Source organism: Ipomoea triloba, chromosome 13, assembly GCF_003576645.1.
Source record: "Ipomoea triloba cultivar NCNSP0323 chromosome 13, ASM357664v1".
In the NCBI taxonomy this organism is placed as follows: Eukaryota; Viridiplantae; Streptophyta; class Magnoliopsida; order Solanales; family Convolvulaceae; genus Ipomoea; species Ipomoea triloba.
Window position 1 is genome coordinate 30,712,953 of NC_044928.1, and position 27,683 is coordinate 30,740,635.

The 27,683-nt window shown below is 33.4% G+C and overlaps 4 protein-coding genes across 7 annotated transcripts in view; all 4 read left to right on the plus strand.

Moving 5' to 3' along the window:
* The first annotated feature begins 741 nt into the window (after positions 1–741).
* LOC116002575 (MADS-box protein 04g005320-like) lies at positions 742–5,475 on the plus strand. Its single transcript, XM_031242742.1, has 9 exons — positions 742–980; positions 1,082–1,289; positions 2,696–2,774; positions 3,386–3,447; positions 3,627–3,726; positions 3,975–4,016; positions 4,289–4,330; positions 4,917–5,041; positions 5,135–5,475. The coding sequence occupies exons 2-9, from the start codon at positions 1,105–1,107 to the stop codon at positions 5,220–5,222; spliced, it is 723 nt and encodes a 240-aa protein (XP_031098602.1). The 5' UTR covers positions 742–980; positions 1,082–1,104; the 3' UTR covers positions 5,223–5,475.
* Positions 5,476–11,530: 6,055 nt separating this feature from the next.
* On the plus strand, positions 11,531–16,673 carry LOC116002757 (truncated transcription factor CAULIFLOWER A-like). Of its 3 annotated transcripts, none has more exons than XM_031242921.1 (9): positions 11,531–11,645; positions 11,807–12,094; positions 13,903–13,981; positions 14,095–14,159; positions 14,787–14,886; positions 14,975–15,016; positions 15,224–15,265; positions 15,468–15,601; positions 16,344–16,673. In XM_031242921.1, the coding sequence occupies exons 2-9, from the start codon at positions 11,910–11,912 to the stop codon at positions 16,456–16,458; spliced, it is 762 nt and encodes a 253-aa protein (XP_031098781.1). In that variant the 5' UTR covers positions 11,531–11,645; positions 11,807–11,909; the 3' UTR covers positions 16,459–16,673. The 3 variants fall into 3 exon arrangements, with proteins under 3 accessions (XP_031098781.1, XP_031098783.1, XP_031098782.1); XM_031242923.1 differs by having other exon boundaries at positions 16,282–16,396; XM_031242922.1 differs by lacking the exon at positions 11,531–11,645 and adding an exon at positions 11,670–11,692.
* Positions 16,674–18,999: 2,326 nt separating this feature from the next.
* LOC116002785 lies at positions 19,000–20,584 on the plus strand. Its single transcript, XM_031242954.1, has 3 exons — positions 19,000–19,493; positions 19,925–20,010; positions 20,126–20,584. The coding sequence occupies exons 1-3, from the start codon at positions 19,112–19,114 to the stop codon at positions 20,420–20,422; spliced, it is 765 nt and encodes a 254-aa protein (XP_031098814.1). The 5' UTR covers positions 19,000–19,111; the 3' UTR covers positions 20,423–20,584.
* A 3,233-nt stretch (positions 20,585–23,817) lies between these two features.
* The window catches only part of LOC116002242 (nucleolar protein 14), a 6,944-nt gene continuing 3,078 nt past the window's right edge, over positions 23,818–27,683 (plus strand). For both annotated transcript variants that reach the window (XM_031242341.1, XM_031242340.1), the window contains exons 1-10: positions 23,818–24,127; positions 24,277–24,411; positions 24,738–24,882; positions 25,012–25,091; positions 25,180–25,239; positions 25,331–25,543; positions 25,705–25,833; positions 26,200–26,853; positions 27,062–27,254; positions 27,377–27,570. In XM_031242341.1, the coding sequence (XP_031098201.1) occupies positions 23,912–24,127; positions 24,277–24,411; positions 24,738–24,882; positions 25,012–25,091; positions 25,180–25,239; positions 25,331–25,543; positions 25,705–25,833; positions 26,200–26,853; positions 27,062–27,254; positions 27,377–27,570 (2,019 nt within the window). In that variant the 5' untranslated portion in view covers positions 23,818–23,911. The remainder of the gene's footprint in view (positions 24,128–24,276; positions 24,412–24,737; positions 24,883–25,011; positions 25,092–25,179; positions 25,240–25,330; positions 25,544–25,704; positions 25,834–26,199; positions 26,854–27,061; positions 27,255–27,376; positions 27,571–27,683) is intronic.

The following is a 27,683-nucleotide window of genomic DNA, read 5'->3' on the forward strand; positions in this document are numbered from 1 at the left end:
TTTAATTTATTATACTTTAAGTTCATATTATTTACAATGCTCTTAAACGTAGTAACGTGATGATTTTAAAAAAAAAAACATTATTGGACAAATAAATCAACATTCAAACCAGCTAGAACATACAATTAAGAATCATGGCCATGTCGCACTCCAACACTATCAATAGTCATGATGAAACTCGCCCCCATCCATATCGATCTATCACCAATCAATTTGCATAATATATAATATAATTTGTCTTTCAATGCACATGCTTTAAATGACACGTCCATTCGATCTCGTCCTACTAACTCCCTAATAGCTCTAAAATTATGAAGGGTTGGGCAACAAATAATTTTTTTTTTTGACACAAAATGTAAACTAAATCAAGGTTAAGAAAAGGTAAAAAAAAAATAATATCATATGAGTAATAAAAAAAATAGAATAAACTCTAGTTGACTAGCTTAAAAGTGGAAAGGGGATAATTACCCAAAAAATAGGGAATATTTTCAGAAAAAATTATGAAAATCTCTCTCAATAAAACAGAAACCATAAGTAGAAAAGACTAAATATCAAAATTTAAAAAATTAATTATCCTTTTCTTTTTTTAAATTGAAAGATATTTTTGGCATCTGGCTTTCTTCTTAGCCAGGAAAAGCATTTTTATACAAACCAAGACATACTTACAAAAAGCACCCTCACGAGTTTCCATATATACACCCTCTCCACTTAGCTTCAACATTTACCATTCTATACATACATATATCTCCACAAGAAATTATATATATTAAAAATGCACATATATACTATATAGTACATATTACATATATATATATTCTTGTATTGTATAGATATACACACCTGGAAACCTAAGAGCCTAAGAACAGCTGCCATCCTTGAAGAACAAAAAAAAGAGATGAAATAGAGGGAGAGAGAAGAGGCTAAATATATAACAACACTTTCCTCCAATAGGCTTTTAAGGCAAAAAAGATCCAATCTTGGTAAGAGTTTGTTGATGGGTAGATAGTATTATTTAAGTAATCTTATTAATTATTTCCTGAAAATAATTTTTTTTTCTTTTCATTCATATACATATATATAGAGAGCGCAAAAAGTAATAAAGAAATGGGGAGAGGGAAGGTGGAATTGAAGAGGATAGAGAACAAGATAAACAGGCAGGTGACCTTTGCAAAGAGAAGAAATGGATTGCTCAAAAAGGCTTATGAGCTTTCTATCCTTTGTGATGCTGAGGTTGCTCTTATCATCTTCTCCAATAGAGGAAAACTCTATGAATTCTGCAGTAGCTCAAGGTACTTAATTTTATCTTTAGATCTTGAATTTTCCCTTTTTTTGTGTTTTTTTTTTGTGGTTTCATATTAGATTACATTAAGTAATTAATTATGTATAAAGTAAAGATTTTGATTTATTAAAAAAAAAAAGTTGAAGTTATAGGTGTCTAAAGATCAGTATTTTGGTGAAAAATAGATATAAAAATCACATTTTAAACTATGCTGAAATTTGATGCATAGATCTTGAAATAAATATGTAGAGGATATATATATATATCTGCCTTTTTATTTTTGGTTTGAATAAGTTGGGTATATAATAAAGTGTTTATGATCAAAAGGTTTAGAAGGAATTGACAATTGACGGGATGAAAAGGGATTAGTGCCCTATAAATTCTTATTCATTTTTATTAATTCTAATTTTCCAATAAGATGGATGGATCGGAAAATTAAATGTGTGTTTAAAAAAAAAATCATTTTGATTTGGGATAAAGGGTGAATCTTTTTTCTTTTTCTTGAAATATTATTCAATTCCCTCTGGTAATGGAGTATTTACTACTGGAATTCTAGTTCTTGTTCAAATTTTGTTTATAATTTGATTTGTCTAATAGATATAAATATAATCTTTTTTTTTATTTGGTGTCGGATACGATCTGTTCCACTCTTTTGTATGATCTTCGGGATTTCTCTGTCCCTAGGCATTTCCATCAATAAAATTTTTGCTTAAGAAAAAAATATAAATATAAACTAGAATGAATTAAATAAAAAATTTAATTACCAGAAATCTAATCTCGTAAGAGCAGAAATACCTCCTACACCATTCATACTGAGCAACACTGTAAACCGTGTATGCTATATCTCATCAATATAAATAGTATTTGATAAACCGACAGTCATTCAGTTTGACCAAAACTCAAATCTAATTAAATTTGTTCCATATAATTCACGTCTTAATATATATATATAGAGAGAGAGAGAGAAATCTTATATGGTCATCTGATCTGTTTCTTTTGCTCAATTCATGTATATATTGACATTGTTTTTTAAAAAAATGTATATATTGACATTTTTTTAGATTGACAGAATGCTAAAAAAGAAGAGCCTTGATTTCCTGATCTTGATAGATAATTGGGGTGTTGTCTGTCTTAGAATAATGCAATTGAGGTTTGATGGTCATAGGATCATAATTCTTGGATGTTTCACTTTATGTCAAGTGATAATTTGTTTCTTTGTTTGATAGTCAAATATTCTTGGCTATTATGTGTTCATATATATACACCAACCATTCAAGGATTTGTTGACTAATATCAAGACATATATGATTCTAATGATTATGTATGGGTGATTAAGAAAAAAATTCAAGAAAATGAAGACTGTATGTTGACTGATGCTGAAAAGTATGAGTGTTCTGGAATTGGCTTTTATTGCAGTATGTCTAAGACCCTAGAGAGGTACCATAGATGCAGTTATGGTGCACTTGAAGCCAACCAAACATCCAAGGATTCACAGGTAATTGAGGAATATTAAACTACTTTCCCAATTCCCAATGATCAAGTGGTTTTTTTTTTTTTTTTCGAGCGTTAGCACAACATAATCGGTTGGGGGCTCGTTCTGATATTAGATTCTGGGCTCGCAGTAGTGAGCTAGAGTGCCCGATTTGTATGGTCGAGTTCAACATCTTGCCATTAAAACATTATGCTGACAGCTATGCAAGTATACCGAAATAAATTTCACTACTAGTTAGCTATAACTTTTAGTGTAGTGATAATTGGTAAGCGTTTGATGCTAACAATTTGTATCAGAGCATGTCACACGATTGTTGGGTGTCAGTGAGCCCCTTCGGGTGATGGACTAGCGCATTTATCATACTAAGTATGTAGTTTATAACTAGGATGGGATTGTTCTTGGAGGGCCAAGTTGAGCATTCTGTCATCGAATAACGTGGGGGCTCGTGCATAGATTAATCTAAGCCTCCAAGTGTGGGCTATCGCATTCGTCATACTAAGTAGTTTATAACTATACAATTACAAAAATACACGGAAAATTTTTATTTTATTTTATTTTATTAATGGACAATAAAAAGATGCATTTCTAATTGTTTTTTTTTGTTTGTTAATCAGAGCAATTACCAAGAGTATCTGAAGCTAAAAGCTGGAGTTGAAGTCCTACAACAATCCCAAAGGTTTATTATCTTAGAGACCAAGAAGATATATATATCTGACTGTCCAAATCCAATGTGTTTCATTTTCTGCCCTGAATTTTTTTTTTTTTTTTAGTTTTCCAGATACTACTATGACAGTAGAAAGTAAATACTTTTTTTTTTCTTGTAAATATATTAATATAATTTACTTAGCTTTCCAGGCATCTGCTTGGAGAAGATTTGGTGCAACTGGGCATTAAGGATTTGGAGCAACTAGAAAACCAGGTGGATACATCATTGAAAAGTATAAGGTCAACAAGGGTGAGTATGTAGTCCCATGAATTATGTCCCATAATTACTAAAATAAACAAATGTTGAATACACACTTCGAAAGGGATTATCGACTAAGTGAACCATGATTCTCATACCTGAAAATCACGAGTTTGATTCTTGTCAATATCCCTTAGTTGAGCCCTGATATGCTTTTTCGATTTGAACATATGACTGGAATCTCTTTCTGATTCTATACAATATCATGATTTTGAGAATTTCTTCATCCTGTTTTGCAGACCAAACACATGCTTGATCAATTATCAGAACTTCACCAAAAGGTAAACATAAGAAACCGGCATAACTTATAACTAATAGCCTCTGTGTTCAGCTGAGTTACCATGATTTACAGTTTTACATCCACTCATATATGCTCTGTCGGGTCGGGATATTGGGGTTCTTGGGGTTGGGGATTCAACATTTTGAAAACAATATAATGAATATAAAAGTTGTAAAAGTGCAACTGCATATATAAATCTTTGTGTACAAATAGATTTTTTTTAAATGTAAAACTGGGTTTTGAATGAACTTTGTGCTTTGTGCACTTTTACAGGAACAAAATCTTCTTGAAGTCAACAAAGCTTTAAGGATCAAGGTACTAAATCCTTACATAAAGCTACTTGCATCCTTTAAAAACAACATCACTGTCCATTGCTCAGCTTATTTCTATATTATTTTAGCACTCCCACTTTATGTAATTAAGAAAAAATAAATGTACTAAATACAAGGAATCTATTCTAAGAATTGTTAAGGTGTTGACCGACATGAGTACTGAATTATATATACTTGGTATAATTATATAGACATAACAAATTGTACCTCGTATTGTTGGCATCGATAATAATTCATATTTGTCCTAACATTGTTATGGTTTCTATAACAATTTGTCCAATTTTGGATCAATTAGGGTTGAAACAATTGCTACAATATAATTGACTAAATGACTAAGGAATGAATGTAGTAAATCACAAAACATAATCACATTATCCCAAAAGGGTGGCTGCGTGGGCAAAACATGATTCTCGTGTATGTCTAAATATCAACTGCTTGATTCTTGCTAACGACACACTTTTTGTGCTAGTCTTCCTAGTGTGGTATAAACTGGTCGGTCGATAATTTTTCGTCTATTCTTTAACATTATTATATCTTTTTGGTGGTGAATTGTATATGCCCTGTGGCAGCTGGGAGAAAGCAATGCTGCATTTCTAACACCATGGGAACCCCAAGGGCAAAACATGCAATATGGACAACATTCTTCTTCTCAGCCCATTCAACCTCAGCAATGCCACAACACAGTTCAAATTGGGTGTGTTTTGAACTGTCCCTCTTTTTTCTATGTCTTTTTTTTTTTTTTATTATTATAATTACTTCTCATTTCTTTTAAACCATGTAATGGTAGGTACAACCCAACATCGATGCAGGCAAGTAATAATGCTGGAACATCAACAATGAATGGACCTGGAGTTCTTCCTGGATGGATGCTTTAACTCAGTATATAGTGTTTTAATTCTACAACGTTGATTTCTTACTGTCGAAAATAAAAATGAGTACAATAAAGGAATAATATCGAATAATGATATTTATTCCTAAGACCATATATACTAAACTAAGATTCTAAACACTTATTATTTTTGGAAGAAGCTAAGTTATGTCTTTATCTAAGTGTATAGTGTAATTTTGAGGGAGACAATATTATAAACAATTATAACGTACAAAATTAGTGTATAGAAGTTTTTCCAATGTCTTTTACTCTGACTTCTTTTTCCAAAAACTCTACAAAAAATCGGAAATAGCGACGAAATTTATTCTAAATTTCGTCACTAAAGTAAATAGCGACGGATTCTGTCTGTTGTTAAATTGTTGCGACGATTTCTAATTCTGTCGCTAAATCCGTCCCTATGTAGATTTTTTTTTTTTTTTTTAGTGAAAGTGAAATGTAAAATAAAAATAAAAATTGTCACATATCAACTTTTTTCTTCTTTGTTTGAGTGGCTAATGTGACTAAAATATCTATATATATTATTTCTATTTTTAAATAGATTATAGTAAATGGTTTTTACAAAAATTTCATCAATATCTAGTTATAGCAATTGTGTGTGAATTGTGATAATGACTTTAAAATGTTTGATAGGATCAAGCGTTTATCAAACACTAAAATTATAACTAATACACAATCTTATATTTATGTAACAGTTAATTTAACATCATGTTTCAGTAGTAGAATGTTGGGCTCGCCTCTCCAAGTCCCCACCCAACAATCACCAATGACCTACTCCGATACCAATTGTCAGGATTAAGCAGTTACCGTTATGTATGCCAAAAGTTATGGCTAGTAGCGAATACACAAATTCATTTCTTTATACTTGCGTAACAATTAATTAGTGCCGCGTTTTGAGGATGTTGGACTTGGTTTTTCTTGCCTTTACACAATAGTCACATATTGTAATTGTAATAATAGCAATAAATACTCTTTTGTTCCACTTTATGTATATGAGTTGATTATTAAAACTTGAGCCAAGCTATTTATAATTTTTAAAAATAATATTAAGTTTATTACTGGTGTATAAAATTTATATATTTAAAATCTTATTTTAAAAATACTACTCCGTATTAAAAACAATTTTCTATTTTTTTTGTTTCCAAAAAAAATTATTATTATTATTTTTAAAAAAAAAGTTAGTTTAATTAATGAATAATAAATATTATGTAAAATGAGATACTTAAACAATAAAGCATGTGGACTAAATTTATTACCACAAAGAGACAATACGAGGAAGGGGATTTGTATCATCCATTTTTTGTTTCAACTTCTAGTTTGCAAACTATACCATATTTGCTTCTTTTCCTATTTACACATGAATAAATGTTTTTTTTTTTAAAGAAAAAAAAAGAGAGGGGGAATACCATCCCAATTCCTCCCACCCCTCCCCCAAACCACCCAAAAAAAGTGTTGACTTTATTTATTTTACTTGGGTAGAAACTAGCCCACTTATCATTAATAAATTAAAGATGTTAGACTTAGCCCTATGTGCTTCTATCCAATAAGATGATCCACCAACTGCAACCCCGATCATATTTCTATGATCGCAAAAATTTGTGTGAAAATGTCCGTGAAACCAGTTGGGTCAATATGAAAATGTAATACTTATAGGTGAGAAATGTAATGCTAATTAAGAATACAATGTTTATTTATTTATTTTTTTTTGAAAAATATTACAATGTTTATTACTTATATGGAAAAGTGTAATACTTTTGAAGAAAAATGTAATACTTTTACATTTGACAAGTGTTTGTTACTTAAAAGTATTACATTTTTCATCAAAAGTATTGCATTTTCCCTTGTAAGTAAGAAACGTTTTATTATCCTGATTAGTATTATATTTTTTAGTATAAAAATTACATTTCCATTTTGACCTTGATGATGTAAATTCATGTAGTGTATGCTATGTATATGCAAGATGTATGGAAAATAGAGAGAAAAATCAAGGAAATTGGCTCAACAAGCCTTTCTTATTCCATGTTTTTGAGAGGAAGTAGAAGAAAATCTCCTAAGTCCTATTTAGAGGAGAGCGAAGTCAAGAAAAAAGAGTCCCTTGTCTTGTGTGGAAATGACTATATATTATATAGGCTTGACCCGTTGATTTTGACATTGATCCAAACCGTTTGACCTAGATCCGACTACAAAACGAGAGCGTGAATGTACATTATCAGACTTGATCCAACGCATTAATCTGTAAAACAGTCTCACATAAGTGACCCCTATATGAATCCATTGTTGAAAAGTTAGTAAAACAAATTTTTCTTGTATTTACACATAACACTAACATTCTGTTCCTATCGAGAGTTAAACTTGGAAGTCAAATTTGAGAGCTTAAACTTGATTTGATTATCCCTTTTTATTTATAATAATTGATACTCCGCATTAAATATCATTGTAAAGATTTTCTTGGGATCACGAGACACCGTTAAACCCCAACATAGACGACCGTTAGTTTTTGCCTGGTGCACAAAACGCTAATCCAATAAGCAATTGACAGCACATACTTTAAACTCAACGTCGGCCTGTGTCCCAACAACATCTCTCCATTATCGCTGTACGGATAATTGATTACTGATCTGTTGAAATAGATAATACGGAGTAATAATTTTGCGGCACGAGTTTAGCTCATTGGATCGATAGGTGTATTTAAAAAAAATAAATGTTTAAAATTTGACAGCAATAGTGTGAGAATTATTTTCAAAATGAACAGATTCGTAATGTGCATTGAGTTACTGTGATTTGGGAATAGAATTTAAATTTTAAATAGATTGGTAAATCACGAAATGTGTTTATTAATAGAATATAATCAAATTGAGAGGAGTTGAATAATCAAAATTTGGCTAGGTTAAAAAAAATAAAGTTTAGGTTTGATCAAACCTTTTTTTGTTTGGTTGAGCTACTCAAAGCTTTGTTTGACTATGGTTAAAAAAAATTCTACTTTTAACACAATTATAAAAATAAACATTATGCAACTAATTATCATTATAAACATAATATTATATGCCAAAGACCTTGTGGAAGTGGCATAGTTGTGGCCTTCCCAAGTGAGAGGTCACAGGTATTGGGGATGTTGCCTTGTTGTGCTTCCCTTGTATTTAATAATATTTCAATGATTTTGTTGACGGAAGATACTAGGATGAAGATGTTCTTATAAATAAAAACTAAAAGTATATCATGAGCCAAGTGTGTGTGTGTCTATATATATATACACACACAATTTCTCTTGTTGGGACTAGGTTTGGATGCTAGACATGACATTTTAAGCCTTTTACCAACCTCCGTCCAACAATTTCCTCCTAGTCCCAATCAATCTTAAATGAGCATTAGCCTTTTAAGCTTTTATCATTATGTTAAAATTTATAGCTAATTAGCAGAGAATGCGCAACTTTAATTATTTCCTTATATCAACACACATTTTCAAAACGCTAGATGCTGAACTTAGCTTTCTAAACCCTTTACGGCCCAACACCACTCATCGCATAGGATTCGAACTCGCAAACACCTAGTTAATTTCACCACTACCGACCGAACAGTAAAAATAAAAGATAAAAAATTGTTGATCCAAACATGGTGGGAATGGGAGATGTATGTGAATTAAATTAATTGTTGTGTGAAGCAGTGTGTATAACACCCGGCGGCGACAGTTGTAAGACAAGACAGATCCAACCACATATATTCGAATCAGTTCCAAATAGATTAAAACCTGTGAGCTCCACACCCTCGGACTGATGCTAAGTCCCCTTCAACCAATCACAACTCGACAGCGCATCCTTGTATATCATCTTCCCCTCTTCCATGTTGTCTCTGTGGTGTCACATCCCCTGTCGTCTCCCCCACTTCTGCTGCTTTTACAGACAACCCCCTTTTCTTTCTTATCCTCAGCTATGATCATTTATCACTGTGAAAAATCAGGTCAGAAATAGGGCAACACCAGATGATATAATAGGGTGGTTGTTCTTGCTTCAATGGTTTCTATATGTTTTTTTTGCGTTAAAAAAAATGGGTTCTCTTTTGTTTACGGACTACTACTGTATGTCTATTTTTATAGGTTTGCTTTAAACGCATGATGCTACTATCTTACATACTTAGCATAGCTTACTAGATAGTCTTGTTTTTATGGTGATTTTTTTTTTTACTTTTAGTTAGTACTGCAAAAATCTCGTTTAGACGCGTTAGGCACCGATTAGATCACCTAGTAAGCTGATTATAGTTCTCTTATTTTACTTAAAACAATATTATTTTGAGGTGAATAACCCTAAATGTTTCAAATTCTAGATATTTTTAGGTTAATATTTAATATTTTAATATTAACTATTAAAGTATTAAATAGTTTATAATTATTAAGTCTTAAAAGAATTTAAAAATTTAAAAATAAAAAATAACCTAGGCGCTAGGCACTTCCCGAGCGTGTAGTGATTTTTTCAACCATGCTTTTAGTTATTGATTATTAATTCAGGCTCTTTTGATTTGTATATTTGCTTAAATTGATTTACTTTTTTTTTTTTTTGTGTGTGTGCGCGCATAATATATGTCATTGATAGGGACTATTCCCCGGTCTATTTCGGTTACCGGTCTTTTAGCACATGACCGATCTAACTGACCTTCCCGGTCTATCCGTAGCCGACTGAGAACCAATCCTGATCAATTGCCCAAAGCTCGGACTAACCAGGCGCCCCGCGGGCCTTGGACATCTCCCTTGGAGTTCAAACCCTTTGATCTCGCGACAACTAGCCTTCGAGTACGGGACCCGCCTTTGGACCGGTGCATGCCCACCACGCAGCCGCCATGCCGCTGGCCCGGTACCTATCCCCTGTCAGTCTATATATACCTTCATTTAATGTTGTGATGAGGACTTTTGACTATTTTCTATATAATAGTCAAGTAGCTCGAGAACCTCTGACTCACTGTCACGTTGACCGAGCTCCATTAGGGTATAACTGCCTTGTACTCGGCCCATTCATGAATAAAGAGTATTTTTGATCGTACACACGTATTTTACTCTATCAGTTAGTCTTGTAGTAGGGATGTCTAAGCGATTATTGTAAAGGATCTCTCTAATAACAGGTGGGGGATGACCTCGTTAATATGGGGCATATATGCACACAAGAGTTGAATTAGCAGCTTGCTTGCTCACGTTTCAAATGTTCTTTAAAAAAAAATGAGGATGTTTATGTTATTTTGAATTGAATTTACTTGATTCAGAAAAGTCTATATGGCAAAATTTATGAATAGATATTTGGGGGCCAAAAATGGAAATGCAACGTACTATAGTCCATGGATCAACAGTAATTTTCTTTTTAATACTATGACATCACCTTGTACAATGTTATTATAAAGTATTGTTTAAAGCAAAAATACTTGTTTATACATAACTAGGTAAAAACTGGGTTTAAAAAAACAAAAGGTAAAAACTGAATTAACAAGTGGTTCTATTGCTACTACACTTTTTCGAATGATACAAATATAGATCCACCCATAATATTCCCATTTTCTTTTTTTGTTATATTACTATTGATTCTGTTACAATGTATTATATGTCTATGTGCCTCACTGGGATTTAAACAACCTCTAAAGAGTCACAGTTATGTCGGTTGATTACAATGTCTTTGGCCTTGATGTTTGAATATATCATAACAAATCTTAAGGCTAAACTTTAAAGCCTTACAATTTTTTACTTATTATTTTATTATATAATTATTTTTATGATATTCCATTATTTCATTGAATAGTCAATTAGCAAAACCATTTACATGTAATCAATAAATATAAATAAATTTTCTCTTGTTTTCAGCTCAAATAATGGTATGCCAGGATTAAATCATGTAAAATTATGAGAAAAAATAACATTTTTTTTTCTATTGAATCATCTAAAATGGAATTAAGACCGCATGCTGGTTCTAACTTGGAAGCTCAAGTTCAACATTTTGTCATCGAAATGTGCAATGACCCCAAGTACTAGGAGAGGATTGTTGGACGAAAGGGAGTATTATACATTTTTATATTTAGAATTGAATATAAAATTTTGTAGGATGGATTTGTATTTTTTTTAATTAAAATAATGAGTTTATAAATGTTGGGCGGAAGTTGAAAAGGCCGAGTCTAGCAACATAGCGATGACTGCTACAAAAATTTGCTTATTTCCTATTCACTATAACTTTTGTGTAATGACGTTGATATGATTTGACAATAAAACACAAATTCTTCAAAAATAATACTATCATCAAATATTCAAATATAGTAATGAAGTCTAAAAATGCCAAGCAAATACATCTGCATAAACAATCTCTCATAGTATTTATCGTACAGCTTTTTCCGACAACCTAGCTACCTCTCTTCTTTTCTTAAATCAACTCAATCTTGATCACCTCAGGTACTCAGAAAATGGGAAACCAAGAATTGGGTTTCTGTTAATTCCATGTAAAAATATATAAAAAAAAAAAAAAAAAGAAGTAAAACTTGTCTTTTCTTTTTTTAATTTCAATATTTTAATCCATGATTAGTACTAATAAATCCCAGGGTTTCTATTTTTAGGTTGTCTGGCTGAGGATTGTGGGCAGCTGCTGGGGTTGAGATAAGAGAGGAAAAAAGAAAAGAAACCCCTTAAGGTAGAGAGAGAAAGAAGTGAGAGAGAGAGATGGGGAGAGGAAAGGTGGAACTGAAGAGGATAGAGAATAAGATAAACAGACAAGTGACGTTCTCAAAGAGGAGAGGTGGATTAGTGAAGAAAGCTCATGAAATCTCTGTGCTCTGTGATGCAGAAGTGGGCTTGATTGTCTTCTCCCATAAGGGAAAGCTTTTTGAATACTCAACTGATTCCTGGTAACCCACTAAAACCTTAACTTGTATGTATATGTGCATATATAGATATATATATCCATGAATTTTTTTTTTTTAAATTTTTTTTAGGACTTTCCTTTCTTTCCCTCAGCTAGGGTTTCCACTTTCATGACACATCTATCTGTGAAAACCTCTCTTTTCTCATTCCATGGCTTTCTTGTTTAATTGTCATCATCATTTTCTCTTTCTTTTACAGCTGATTTCATTTCCATGGTAGCTTATTAGGTTTAGGTTTAATTTGCTTGTGGAGTTAAATTTTTATGTGTTTGAGGAGTTTTAGTGTTTGATTATATTGAGAAATGTTCAGATTTTGATGAAGGATAAGGGTAAAGACACCATGTTGCAACCTGTGTTTCTTTAGCAACAATTAATGTTTTGTGTGTTTCTTTACTACAATTAGTTAAGCTAATTAAGGTGGATCTAAAAGGTACTGTAACTTTACCCCTTTTGAAGAAAGTTTTTCTTAGGTTCTTGTAATTTATCATAGTTAATATATATATATATATATATATATATATATATATATATATATATATATGTATGTATGTATATACACACACACATATATATATATATATGTATTGTCTGTATCTATATATGTATGTATTCCAAGCATATATATGAAATGGTATATTTGGTTAGTGCTGGCTTAATTTTATTAATTTATTTGTGTTTAATTTATTTTATGGAAAAGTAACCTATGATGATGGTGGTGGCCGGACAGGTTGAGAAAATAAAAGTTTCATATATTGATGATTCAAAGGTTAAAAAGTTTGATGTTTTGATCAAGAAAAGGTTAATGACCAAAGGGTATTATCTTGAAGTTGTTTGAATGTATTGATTAACATCTTGCTAAAGAATACTATTAGGTCTTGAAATGCCACTAGTTAGTTCTTGAAACTTTTTTCGAGTTTCTAACATGGTATTAAGATCGAGTGATTTTGCTAACTTTTCAGAGACATGGTTTTAGTTTGTAAAATAAATTAAAGAGTTAAATAATTGTTCACTTTCTAGATGAATTGTTATATACTCATAGTGTTTCTAGCTTAATTTTACAAGAGATAAAGTTTTAATTAAGCGCGTGAAACAAATGAGTTAAACAATTCGTTTTCTAGATGAATTGTTATATATTCATAGTGTTTCTAGTCTAGTATCACTCTTGGTTATCATTAATTAGTAATCCATTTTCTTAGCTTATATCATTGAGATACTTAATTAGATGTCAATCATAGCTAATATGAAACATTATTTGGAGATAATAAACCATGTAGAACCTAGTAAGTGTTCTCCTAGGTTTTTAATTATGTTTAATATAATGTGTTCCATATATATATATAGGCTAATGTTCTAGTGAGGCAACATTGAGACTGTAATACACAATATTAATGCACAAAGTCTATTACAGAAATGCACACACACTAACGAAATAGTCAGCACATGTGTAAGTTGAGATTTCTCTTTAGTATCCTAATTGGATACTTTGTCTATCATGCATTTTAGTATATTTATATCAAGATTGAAATGATATCGTGCTCAGAAAGAAAAAAGTCAATCTTTATGAAAGGGTCGGGGAGTGTAAATTTTATTGAAGTTTGATGCTTTGGTACGCCATGCCTCGATATATACAAATATTTAGTAAAACATAACCAAAATTCAATATTAGACATTACACTTATAAAGTTACAAAAAATAAAGAGTATATATAAGCAATGTAGTAAAAGTAAATATTTTAATTTCTTGTATACAAGCTGCCATTGATGCTGATTATTATAAGCTTTCTGTAATGGCAGCATGGAGAAGATTCTGGAGCGATATGAACGATATTCATACGCAGAGAGACGCTTGCTTGCTAACAACTCTGAATCATCGGTATATATGATATGATTTAACCAAAATTATTATATCTGAAACATAAATGTTTCTTAGATTTCTTTGATGGGTTATTTGTGTATAGTATGTAGTAAATTAAACCCATTTTGCAGGAAAATTGGACGTTGGAATACGCTAAGCTGAAGGCCAAGGTTGAGCTTCTGAAAAGGAATCATAAGTAAGAACATGCTCCGAGGTTCTTGGAATTTGTTTAGTACTGTCCGAAATGACACGGCTTTGAATCATGTCTTGCCCACATAAAGCCAAGATTTCTTCGCTCCTAGGGCCCACATCACGGCCTGATAGTATAGTGGAGGAGTAAATCAAGATGAATTAGCATTTTATTAAGTGGGAGGACCGGTTTCTGATGTCTACAAGGAACCCGTTACATAGGGTTCAGCTGTCAGGGCTCGATCCTACTTTACTCATATGACCCAAATCACTGTCTGATAAGATAGGGGAGGAGTAAATCAAGATGAAAAAGCATTTTGAATGCCTAGCTACTAGGACTCTAGGAGCTCCTTACATTGAGTTTAACTCCAACATTGCGGCTATTAGGGCTCGATCCTACTTTGCTCCTATGGCCCAAATTACGGCCTGATAAGATAGTGGAGGAGTAAATCAAGATGAATCAGTATTTTATTAGGTTGAAAGACTAGTGTCTGATTCCTACAATGAGCCCCTTACATTGGGTGTAGCTCCAATGTTGCGACGGTTAGGGCTCGATCCTGTGTTTTTGCCAACATGCTTTGGATCATGTCTGGTTGCTGTTAATGATTGATTCTTATGAACCCTGATTCTGCAGGCACTACATGGGAGAAGATCTTGACTCGTTGAGCTTGAAAGATCTGCAGAATTTGGAGCAGCAACTTGATTCTTCTCTTAAACTAATTCGATCCAGAAGAGTAGGATATATATATGTTTGTTTACACTTCATGTTCCTTTTTCTGCCATATACATTTCATTCTCTTACTGAATTTAATTGCATTGCAGAATCAATTACTGTACGAATCACTTTCTGAGCTTCAAAAGAAGGTACTTATGCCCATTACTAAAGTAAACATATTCTCGATTTTCCTTTCTCCAGAACCTAGAATAGTTAATTAGCCATCCACATTATAATGTGTGTTATATATGCAATGGCTGTTGTTCTTCCACCTTAAACAACACGAGTCTTTTGTGCGTTTAGTGACCAGAGAAAATGGTGAATCGGGTTGATACTTATGTCCTATTCTTTGACAGGAAAGGGCGATTCGCGAGGAAAATAACATGCTAGCAAAGAAGGTGAGCTTGATATATATGTTGTTAATTATGTCATGTTTCACTAGTACAAAACAGCTCATCTGCTTATGAAGTTCAGGACAATTTGCATCTAAATTACTTTAAACGCATATGCTATAGACGCAGATTGGTTGAACTTTCTTGTTTGGTTCCAAAGGGAAATTGTTCAAGATTTTGATTTGCAACTTAATTTGTGTGTGGTTAGATCAAGGAGAAGGAGAAGACTGCTGCTGCTGCAGCAGCAGCACAACCACAGGCGCCATGGGAGCAGCAAAATCAAGTCCCTGGCTCATCATCCTTCCTCTTTCAACAGCCATCTCTTCCAGGCTTAAACATGGGGTAAGCAACATATATATACATTATTTCTTGTTTTGTGTCACTAAATTCACAACATATGGAGCATGATTATATTAACCCTTACTTTTGCCATTGTGGGATTTAATTTGTAACTGTTGTAAAGTCGTTTCTGTCTCATAAACTGTTGGGTTGTGGCCGGCTCAGAGAGCCGAGTCCAACATTCTGCCATTCGAACGTGGTACTGATTGCAAAATAAAGTTGTGTCTTAGCTAACAGTTATAATTTTTTTGCGTAGTAATAAGTCCTTGATTTTGACATATACCAATAGATTGCGACTGTTATTGATAAATGTGTACAATACCGAAGATAATCGTGAAAACGGTTCTTGTTGAATTGGATATTGTACTATTCCTCCTTCTACCCTAGCTTTTTCTCCTAAAAGACAATAATTTTCTACCCTCGTAATCTTTAGGCAAGTTTGTTGTAATGGGAGATTTTCCTTAATTGGTAAATATTGGTTAGGTTTTGTCCTTGTTCATTTCTACAATATTGACCGACTCACATTGTCCAAAGTGGGTTTGTACCCAACTAACTCAACCTAATTGTACTGTATGGTCCAGATGAGTTTGAACTTTGAATTACTGTTCTTAAAGTTTGCGACATTAAGTACATTATATCGTTCTCCTCTCTCATGTAACGTTTTTATGATGTTATTAACGCAGAAGTCTCACTTTATTTTAAAAGAGTATCGATAATTAACACGATTATACGGTGACGGGTGTAGGGGGAGTTACCAAGGGGAAGCAGCAGCAGAAGAAGCAAGGAGGAACAACAATGACCTAGACCTTAATCTTGATTCACTCTATCCTCCATGCCATCTTGGATGCTTTGCTTCATGAATCAATATATATAATATATTATATATAGTACTAATTAAGTATGCCATTATTAATGATTTTATCTGCCCTTCGTGCTCTGGGTAACTACCCTATATATTCAAGTACTGTGCTGTAAGTGAAACTAAATAATTAAGACATAACAACTCTTTGGAGTTCCTGATGATGTTTGTGACATTTGAACCTTATGGTATATATTATTAGTTTTGCCTTCTTAATTGATTGTTTAATTAAGGTTATGTCATGACTATTATTGATTCTCTAGGCTTAAGGATTCCGTTTTTTGGGCAACAAGGATTATTGGACCATGCTGTTTATTGGGCTTGACTCATTGGATTGAGTGATTGTCCCCATGCCAATGTGCCACAAGTGTGTGTATATATAACTATTGAACTATAATTTAATCCTTATATCAAAAGCTACAACTGTTATACCAATCATTATTCTATGGATCATAAATAAAAATTACATTTTTTATATAGGGAGGAGAAGGAAGCCCAAAGAAACGAGCTAGTTGTTGTTCAGTAATCCTCCTAGACGGGGGATTCCTTTTTTATCTTTGTAGACCGCCTCATACACCCTTGGCGGAGCTTCATGCCATTCGCGCGTTCCAGTCATTAGACAAATCTTGCGCCAAGGGTCTACATTGTACAATGTAAACCCTGATTCAAAAATTATGTATTTGTTGTTAACATATTATGTGTCTTTAGTTGATAATTAACTGTGTGTATATAAAAAAAATTAATTTACGAGCACATAATCTAAGTGTTATTTTGGATAGAGTTCACAATGCAAGGTGGACTTTAATCCATGGTATAATTTGCCCAAATGGTACAGTTGATTTAGCATTCAAAGAAATAACCGAGTAGGTGTGCATGATTAGCGTATTTAAAAGTCATGGGTTTAATTCTTGTCGGAACACTTTTTTGATCATGATTCATGCATGCTGCACTCGTCTTTCTAGTATGATTTATCTCTCTTGTGTGATTTGTAGACTATTAGACAAGAACATGATGATATTTGATTTTTGAATCGTTATTTTTCACAACTTTAATTTGATCTTATATACACAGAACCTAGACACAGATAGTTATATAATTCGAATTGAATGTCGTTTTGGACCCTGGTCCATGGTATAATTTGACAAGATGAAGAAGACCCTTTGTTGGTATGTGGGACCTCATTTGGTTTGGAATGCCATTATCGGCATCAAAGAATGGACATTATTGTTACGATCTCACATCAGTTTTTGAGAATTAAATTCAAAAGGTCATTCTCCAACCTATTTAGTTAATTTTTTGGGTGGATTCTACTCTTAATCACAAATAATATTATTACAACCTTCCATATTTAGAAATTAGAATGTTTAATTTATACAATCTTAACATAAACATAATATGATATAACTTTATCAATTTTACATATACCTATATATTTTATTCCTTGTCAACTCAATTAATAAAGTTTTCATCCTTTTTTTTTTCTTTTAATTTGAGTCTTAAAAACAAAAGATTCCATAGCCGCTGATGATGCTAAAGTCTCCAAAGCCAACAGCTGTTACCTTTATAATCTTAAGAATCAAGAATGGCCGAATGATGCCCCTTCATAAACATTCATGACACCCACGTTCAGCTACAGACCCACTCTCAACTAAAATTAACTAATTAGTGGCAAAGCCATCAAATCTTTAATAAAAAATAAAATAAAAAAGGTTACAAGTTGGACTCTAAAGAGATCAGTTTATTAATTTTTTTTGGTTTGAACTGATCAGTTATGGATAACTTAGATTGGTTTACTGCCTTGTAGTCATTTGACTGCTAGAGTCACAAGGTTATGCTTACTCCAGTATACATTTTTAGGTAGTGATTGTTGATTTCCCTCGTCATATAAAAAAGAAAAAGGAGTCATATAAAAAAAAAAAAAGGAAAGAAAGGGTCACGACACAAAATAGACCTAATTATTATGTATTTAGGTAGATAATATTCACAAAATTAAATGAAAAAGATGTTTTTATCTCTTAATTTTAATTTTGGGTAAGCTCGGAATCCCGTAGCTATACGAGGGTGTGCTTTGGGTGGTAAATTGCACTACAAAGACTCTGTGCGACGAGTTCAACTAAGAGAATGTTGGTAAGAATTGAACTTGTAAATCCTAATAATTTTGAAGTACAAAAATTAAAAAAAAAAAAAAAGAAGTACAAAAATCATGTTTTACTTTTTTTTTTTTTTTTTTTTTTGATAATAATCATGTTTTACTTAATTTTAGTGTTGTTTGTGACTTTATTTATAAGGCTTAAAATACTTTCCAACTTCTAACACAATTCAAAAGTATCAACAAGGCAAATTTTATTTCAAAGGCTTTTTTTTTTTTTTTTTAATACAAAGGGAGTTATGTATATACATCATTGATAGTTATGAGTTATGACCTACATACTCACATTAAAAACTAGTAGGCCCCTCTATAATTGGTCATATACCATCATACTAGAAGCTCTTTTGCTTTGTTACCCTAATCATTTCTTCTTATTTTATTTTCTTTCTCATAAACCATCATGATTATCCCCACTTTTCCCTCCCTATAAGAACACATTTTCTAAAGTTCCAATCACAATGCTAAGCTTTTGTGTTGCATTCTAGCTTGGATCCTTAGAAGTGTCATGGGTAGAATTGGTGCCACCATTGCAATTCCAAGCTTTTGCTTGAATAGAATTAGGCCTCATGTACAAATCCGGTTTTCACCAATCAAGAATCACACAAAACATTATGGTACGACCAAGAAAGAAGATGATGATGATCAAGAAGAGAGAAGGGTCAAAGGGTGCGGTGGTGGTGATGTTGATGAGGAGGAAGAGCAGAAGAAGAAGAATTCTGGCGACGTCAGTGTAAAGTTACCGGGCCGAAAAATCATGATTTTGGTTGATTCAAGCCTTGAAGCTAAGAATGCATTGCAATGGGCACTCACCCACACGGTTCAGAGCCAAGATGTTGTGGTCCTTCTTTATGTAACCAAACAACGGTCCAAACCTTCTTCCAAACAAGGTTTGATTTAATTTGCATATTCAATTTGCTTATATTTTCTTTTTGAGGTGTGATTTATTCCCCGGTATAGATTTAGTCATTGGTGTCTTAACAAAGTTGCAAATTTGGTCATTAGTTCTAGGGTATCATTAAGATTTTTTAAATATGTACCAAATACGCGTCACTCAGCACCATAAGTTTATAAATTTGATTTTTAATGAGAGTGACTTATTGACATTCTTGGTCTGAGCAGGTAATTTACATTAACTTATTGTGATTCTTTGTTAACTAGAGTCATAAGGTGTGGTTTATCAAATGTACACCTTCGGGTGGCCCTTTGCTGACTAGAGTTACAAGACGAAGTTTACCTAATCCACACCCTTAAATAGTGGTTGCGAGTTTCTTTCGTCACCCGAAAAAATAGCTAATAATTTTCATTGTTTGGCATACAGGTCAAGAGCATAGCAAAGAAATAAGTCCAAGAATCTCTGAATTTCTTTCATCCATGAAAAATACTTGCAAACTAAAGAGACCAGAGGTGTGGAAATTTCATATATATATATATATATATAAACATGTATTATATTTCTTTGAATTCGATCAATTATTAAAAAAAATAATCAAATTTGTGGGTGGTTTAATTTGATTGATAGGTACAAGTTGAGGTAGCAATAATAGCAGAAGGAAAGGAAAAAGGTCCGGCCATAGTGGAGGAGGCAAGGAGGCAAGGGGCGGCGCTGCTGGTTTTGGGACAGAAGAAACGTTCCACCACGTGGCGGCTGGTGATGATGTGGGCCGGGAATCGGCCGGCGGCCGGCGGCGGCGGCGTGGTGGAGTATTGCATACAGAATGCTACATGCATGGCCATAGCGGTGAGGAGGAAAAGCAAGAAGCTTGGGGGTTACTTGATCACCACTAAAAGGCAAAAGGATTTTTGGCTTTTGGCATGAACTATATATATATTGTTATTGGGTTAATTAGTTAGTTGCTAGTTTCATTTAATTTGAGTGGGATAATATTTGCTCTATTACATATACTTTTTGTATTCTTGTAAAAAAACATAGCACATATATGGTTGATATTAAAATGAGAAGTGGTTGAATTGGATACTATAATGTTTGTCACTTGTTAGACTGAATAATTAATTGATTTAAATCAGGTTTGGTAACATAGTTAGTTTATCAGCAAATTTTGGCTTATTTGACCTTTATTATCTGTTTGCTTTGGTTAAACAGTCAATATAAGTGTTTGATTAATTAGTTTTTTGTAACAACTTATTACTCCAAAATGCTAAAATTCAAAAAGCTGCTCAAAGTAGCTATTTCGATAAGCTTTTTGAGAAAGTCATTTTGCATATAATCCGCTATCAACTAATAGCTAATTTACCAAACATCTTTCTACAATCAGCTAATACTATTAATTAGTTAAATTCACTAAACCAATCAGCTAATAATTATTTACCAAGCACTCCTTAGGTAAGAAGCAGGGATCATAGACTCACCGATTCGATTGTTGATTTAACAAATTGCATTGTGATCGACTACCAATAACCTTGTGATCTAGTGGCACAAAGCAACTCTTCCATATGAGAAGTCATGGATTCTCGAGTGCAGTGGGGGTTTTATTTGATCCTTGATAAGATTTGAAATATACACCCTACGATGATTAATATATAGTAGCTTTTTATGCTCCATATTGTTTCAAAAATTAACGATTTGTACTTGGTACAAATTCAATAATGTCTATCCAAAATTTAGAATCATAATATCAATTGACACTCCATATATACCAGCCATAAAATTCTTGATTATATTTTCACTAACAATCCAATCAAATTAAACCCACCTCAAGATTTTGGAATAGCCATTCTTTAACCATTATCCCCACACCCCCCAAACTCAAAGCAATAAACAAATAAGAAAAAGAACATATAATGGAATTAAGAATGTAAAACATTATTATCCATCCAGCATATATCATGGCAAAGATGTTCCTTGAAGACCATAGGCTCCCCGTGAATGGAACAGTGCTCTAATGGGTGCACATGCTCTATGAACTTTCTGGGGACAAAGTCTGAAAAGTGAAGACACATCACACATGCATGTTGTAAAGTGTATGCATAATCTGGAATGGGATGATGAGGATCAGTAGTTAGCTAGCTTAATTTCTTCTTATATGGATCATTGAGGTTGCACTCTTCGTCTTTTTATGCTCACTTTTGTTCCTAAGTTATATTAAAATTGCAACTTTTGTTCTTAATGTTTTATTAATAAAGGGACGAAAAGTGCAACGTCGTCAATGATAACTTAGGGACGTGATAAGGTATATATGCATTGTAGTAGTCAAAGTGCGGTCAAATTAAATATGTTTTCTTATTTATGTATTTATGATAGCCCGGCCAACATAACAGCGGGTTAGAGGTTCCCGAACTACTTAGCTATTCTATCTCACAAACAGCCGAAAAGTCTTCTGTTTAGCATTAAATGCGGTATTTATAAGACATCAGGGGTCAAATCCCGATCCTCCGGCATGGCGGCAGCGTGACGGGCATGCACGGGTTACGACGGTGGCCCTATGTGACGAGGCCATGTGTAAAGGGGGCCTTCAGGGCGATACCCTCAAAGGCAAAGGTCGGGACGCGGAGCTCGGATTGCCCGGTCTGAGCTCGTCGCATAGAAGACTGGTTGGATGCGTGCCAGTGCTGACTTTATTGAGCGGGGTGCCTAGAGAAGATCGGTTGATCGGGAGACTGACCAAGTAAGGCCGGATGACGGGTCGGAGCTCGGGTATCAATCCGGGTGACATCATTCAAGTAATACTCCGTATCAGGACAAAAAGTTAGTATGACTAAAATTTAGTGACGAATTCTACAATTACCTTGTAACTTAAAAAGACGAAAAGTGCAATTTTTCCATAAAAATAATAATTATTTGATCAGATCACTTAATTATAGTTTCTTAAATGCTTTATTCAAATATATACACAAAATATTTTGCTTTTGAATTTTCCACTTGCTAGTTGCTTCTCTTATACTACAAATCAAAAGCTTAACTCAAAGTATTGGTTTTTTAATTTTTATAAAGCAGAAATCAACATTTTATATACACACACAAATTTTATAAAAAAAAAAAAAGACAAGATGGGACCCCTGTTTGGTAGGGATTGGGGAAAGTGGGAAACTCATTTTTCTAAATGTGCAAAAGTCATAGAGCTTTATTTTTCTCCAATAATTTGCTTCTCTAACTTTATATTGCCTTTTTTTTTGCATGATTTTTCTATTTTAACTAAACTAACATGATCACCTTTATTTGGACACCATACTTTAAATCACTATTATTATTCTCATGAGTCAAAATAGCAACCACTTTCCCATATGTGTTCAGTGTTTATAGCATAATTTCATCTTTTGAAGGAATTTAACCTAACTGATGATGAGACCAACATATACCATATATACTCTTAAAATTAAATTTCACTTCGTACAAAATATGATTTTTGAGTGTTTGATTGATTTATTTTATACGAAAAAAAGAAAAAGAAACAACATTAAAATACAACAAGTTAAGAGACACTAAAAATTTAGATCTGGTGACACTCACAAAATTATCGATCAATAACATATGAAGTTTCCAAGAGGATCATCCAAAAGATGCAAGTCCAATGTGAGATCGTTATAATTTGAGGTAAGCCAATTTGTATAACAATTTGTTTTTCTATGAATATGATAATTAATTTATTTTAGGTCATTAAGTGCTATTATTTGTATTTTTTTGTTCTTTTTATTTGCATATTGAATTGATTGTTGTAGTAGTAAATTATGAGTTAGAATAATAAAACTTACGTAGTATGAGGTAAGGTAGTGTACATTATGAGTTAGAATAATGTACATTATGGGTTATAAAAATGTATATTGGATCTTGGTTCACATAGCTGTGTAGACCATGATTTACAAAATAACTATCAATAGTTATTCCATGGACCTGAGTCCACCATACAAGGTGAACCTATCATAATTTATCTACTGAATGTTCACAATCTAAATTGTGAATATTCAATATATAAATTGTGAACATTTAGTTGTGAACGTTCAATATATAAATCATAAACATTCATTATATAAATTGTGTATTTTGGACTCGGATCCATCTTACAAGATGGACTCGAGTCCACAGAATAATTTGCCAATAACTATTGTCTATTGCCAGACATCCTAGTTGGGAACAATAATGGGCTTTTGCATACCTAAGTCCATTGGATATTACTCAAAATTTAAAGGCCAGATTGGGCTTATCCCAATTCCTAATTTTGTGAAACCCATTTAGTCCAATTTCCATCATCGTCCCCAAAAATCCTAAAACCCTAACCCCTGTTCTCCTACCCAGTTCAGAGATAGTCATCAGGACAGCTCCTTTTCCTCCAGTTTCCGGCGAATTTCAACCATGGGGAAGAAATCAAATCCGACGAAGAACGACAATTCGAAGAAGAGGAAGAAGAGGAACAAGTCCGGCCCAAAGGCCATAGACATGAAACTCAAAGCTCCCGCTCCCAATCCTTTCGAAGCCATCTGGTCTCGCCGGAAATTTGACATTCTCGGCAAGAAACGCAAAGGAGAAGAACGCCGTATTGGCCTTGCACGCTCTCTCGCCATAGAAAAGGTCTTTTTTTTTTTTTTTTTTTTTTTGGCACACACCCACGCAGCCACGCTAGGATATTCTAAGAAGCTGGGAGTTACTAACAAATGCATTGGTGTGTGGAAGTTGATTTTTTATTATGCTAATTTTGTCCTTTTTTTTTTTGGTAACAGAGGAAGAAGACGCTGCTGAAGGAGTATGAGCAAAGTGCGAAGTCTTCAGTGTTTGTTGACAAGAGAATTGGGGAGCAGAATGAAGAGCTTGGGGAGTTCGATAAAGCTATTCTCAGGTCTCAGCGCGAACGAAGGGTAAATGCTTTTGGTGTTCTAGTCTCGCAAAACATGAACTTTAGTCTCATCTTCTGTTTAATACTTAATTAGCTCATGAGTGCTGCAAGTTGATTGATTTTATGTTTTTAATTGTTTCGAAATGTAGTTGTAGCTCAATAAGGTTTTACTTATCTGGTAGTCTACTAGTCCAAGTTTTGCTCATATAAGAATTGAAGTTGAATATACATTTAAGAATCAGTGGATTTTGTATTTTGCAATTTATTTCTGTTATTCATGTCTTATTTACAAAACAGAAGGAAATGATGACTGTGGTATTAATCCTAGGTTTTCATTTCTAATTGTAGTTGAAATTGAAGAAAAAAAGCAAGTATAACTTGTCAGATGGGGAAGAAGAGGAATTAGATGTTGGATTCTCAGGAGGAAGGGACGATTTCGAGGATGAAGTACCATTTGATGAGGATGAGGATGATGGACTCAATGATGGTGACAGTAAGTCCCCAATATTGGTTTTCTTTATGATGAAGTGCCATTTGAAAAGAGCTGACAAGACTATCTTATATATTACATGCAAATTCAAGTAACCTTAAATTTGTTTCCTTTTCCCTATTGACTGCGTAGAGAGGCCAGCTATCTTGGAACAACTTGATTCTCATGGATCACAGGTTATGCAACATGGTTTGGTGGAAGGACAGGAAGATGTGAGATGCATTCAAATCTAGCCAATTTGATGGACTTTACTTGTTCTTGTTCACTCAGCTACTAATTTTGTCTGACATCCTTTTGCAGAGGCAAAAATCCAAGAAAGAAGTGATGGAAGAAATCATTTTGAAGAGTAAATTCTTCAAGGTTGGGATGGTTGATCACTTTATTATATTTGCACAGGGGGATAGTTTGACTATTTGAGTTTAAAATTTGGTTTCAATTTTTTTCCTAATAGGCTCAAAAAGCAAAGGATAAAGAAGAAAATGAGCAGTTCGTTGAACAATTGGACAAAGATTTCACATCCATGGTGCACTCCAAAGCATTGGTGTCACTTACACAACCAGACAAGATTAGTGCTCTAAAAGCTCTTGTTAACAAGGGCATTCCAAATGACAATGAAAAGAAAAGTAAAGCCGCTGAATCTCAGAGAAAAGATTCTTTGCAAAAGGTATAGTTGTCCTCTACGCACTTCACTTCTTTTAATATAGCCATGCCAATTCTTCATTTAATTTGGAATTTAGTTTATCTTATTTTAACTCCTTTATTAATGCTGTTGCCATTTTGAATTGAATGTCTATATTGATTGCTGTACTGAATTGATTGTGGTAGGAAACACCTGATAGTTATGACAAGCTTCTTAGTGAGATGGCACTGGATGTTCGTGCTCGAGCATCAGAATTAGCAAAGACACCTGAAGAAATTGCACAAGAAGAGAAAGAGCGCCTGGAAAGATTGGAGGTATATTACTAAAAGAATCATGGTTTTCTACTTGCATTGTACCTTCTGTTTATCATGTTTAAAATATATAATTGACGCAAGATCTGAGAAAATGCAAATTTTGTAAAAGATTGATCTTATCTTAACATCTAAGTCCCTCAGTCTGAAAATTCTTTAGGCATACATACCTAAACTTATTTAGAAAATTTTAGTTAACCAATGAAAATAAAAACCTGAAAAATTTTAGAATGCTTGAAATGAGGAAATGGGAAACCTTTTTTCTTGTAACTAAATATGCCCTTAGTATTTCACTCAAATTTGCTATTGTCTTGTTAAAAAATGTATTTGTTATTGGTACCAACCAAATACTTAAGTGGATTTCTTCAGGAGGAACGAAAGAAGAGGATGATTGCCACTGATGACTCCAGTGATGAAGATGACAATAATGCATATGATGATAATGATGCATCTGCTAAAAAGCCCATATCTGGGGATGATCTTGGTGACTCCTTCAATGATGAAAAGCCCAGACCTAAATTGGGGTGGATTGATGAAATCTTGAGAAGGGAAAATGAGGATAATTCTGAAAATGAAGACGAATCTTCTGATAATGATTCAGAGAGTGATGAAGATGATCCCGAGGAAGAAGGAAGTGATGAGGATGATGAACATAAAAAATCTCAGACTGTAAAAGACTGGGAACAGAGTGATGATGAGAATGTTGGCACCGATTTAGAGGACAGTGAAGATGATTTTGGTAAGGGTGTAATCAAAGAGTCAAAGGTTGAAAAAAAATCTAACTTGATAGAAGCAGAGAGGAAGGAAAAAGATAAAATAGATACTGAAAAATCTCAATCACCTTTGAAGCAGCATTCAGCTCAACGAGTCGAACTTCCTTATACTATTGAAGCACCAAAGAGCTTCGAAGAATTTACTACATTGTTAGAGAAATGTTCTGATGAGCAAGTAATTGAAGCAATTAGTAGAATTCGTGCATTCAATGCTATCAAGGTTGCTGCTGAAAATCGAAAGAAAATGCAAGTATGAAACTATCTTACTCTTTTATTTGCTTTACAACTCAAGTCTTATATTGTGAACCTTTTATTTCCATACAAGCTCTCTGTGTGTGCGTGTGTACATGAAATGCTGGTTTAATTAAAAAGAAGAGTAAGTGGTAGTTTCTCTTGTTCTTTTAAACTATTACTTTTTCTACTGTCCAACTTTGTGGTAATTCAATTTCTTTCCTCAGGTATTCTATGGGATATTATTACAATATTTTGCGGTGTTGGCAAATAAAGTTCCATTAAATTTGAAGTTTTTGAATTCCCTTGTAAGGCCATTGATGGAGATGAGTGCGGAGATCCCCTATTTTGCAGCCATATGTGCTCGCCAACGTTTACATAGAACTAGGGTGCTGCTCTGTGAAGATCTTAAAAATGAAGGTTGGTGTTGGTGGATATCTTTGGATTGTGTTGTTCTGTTCATAGTAGGAAGCAAAAAGTAATAACAATATGTTAGTTTCCCCACTCACACATTCTTCTGACCTTGATTTGCTCCATGATAGGGAAAAACTGTTGGCCTTCTATGAAAACACTCTTTCTTTTGAGACTTTGGTCTCTGATATTTCCATGCTCTGATTTCCGCCATGCTGTTATAACTCCGGCTATACTATTAATGTCTGAGTATTTAACGCGGTGTCCTATCACATGTGGCCGAGACGTTGCAGTTGGATCTTTCTTATGTTCTATGATGCTGTCTGTAAGTGCACATATATCTTATCAGGACTACTTTCTTTCATAAGTTCCTAATGAATTCATAGAATAATAAATTTTCTTTGAACTCCCCCCCCCCCCCCCCCCCCCCCCCCCCCC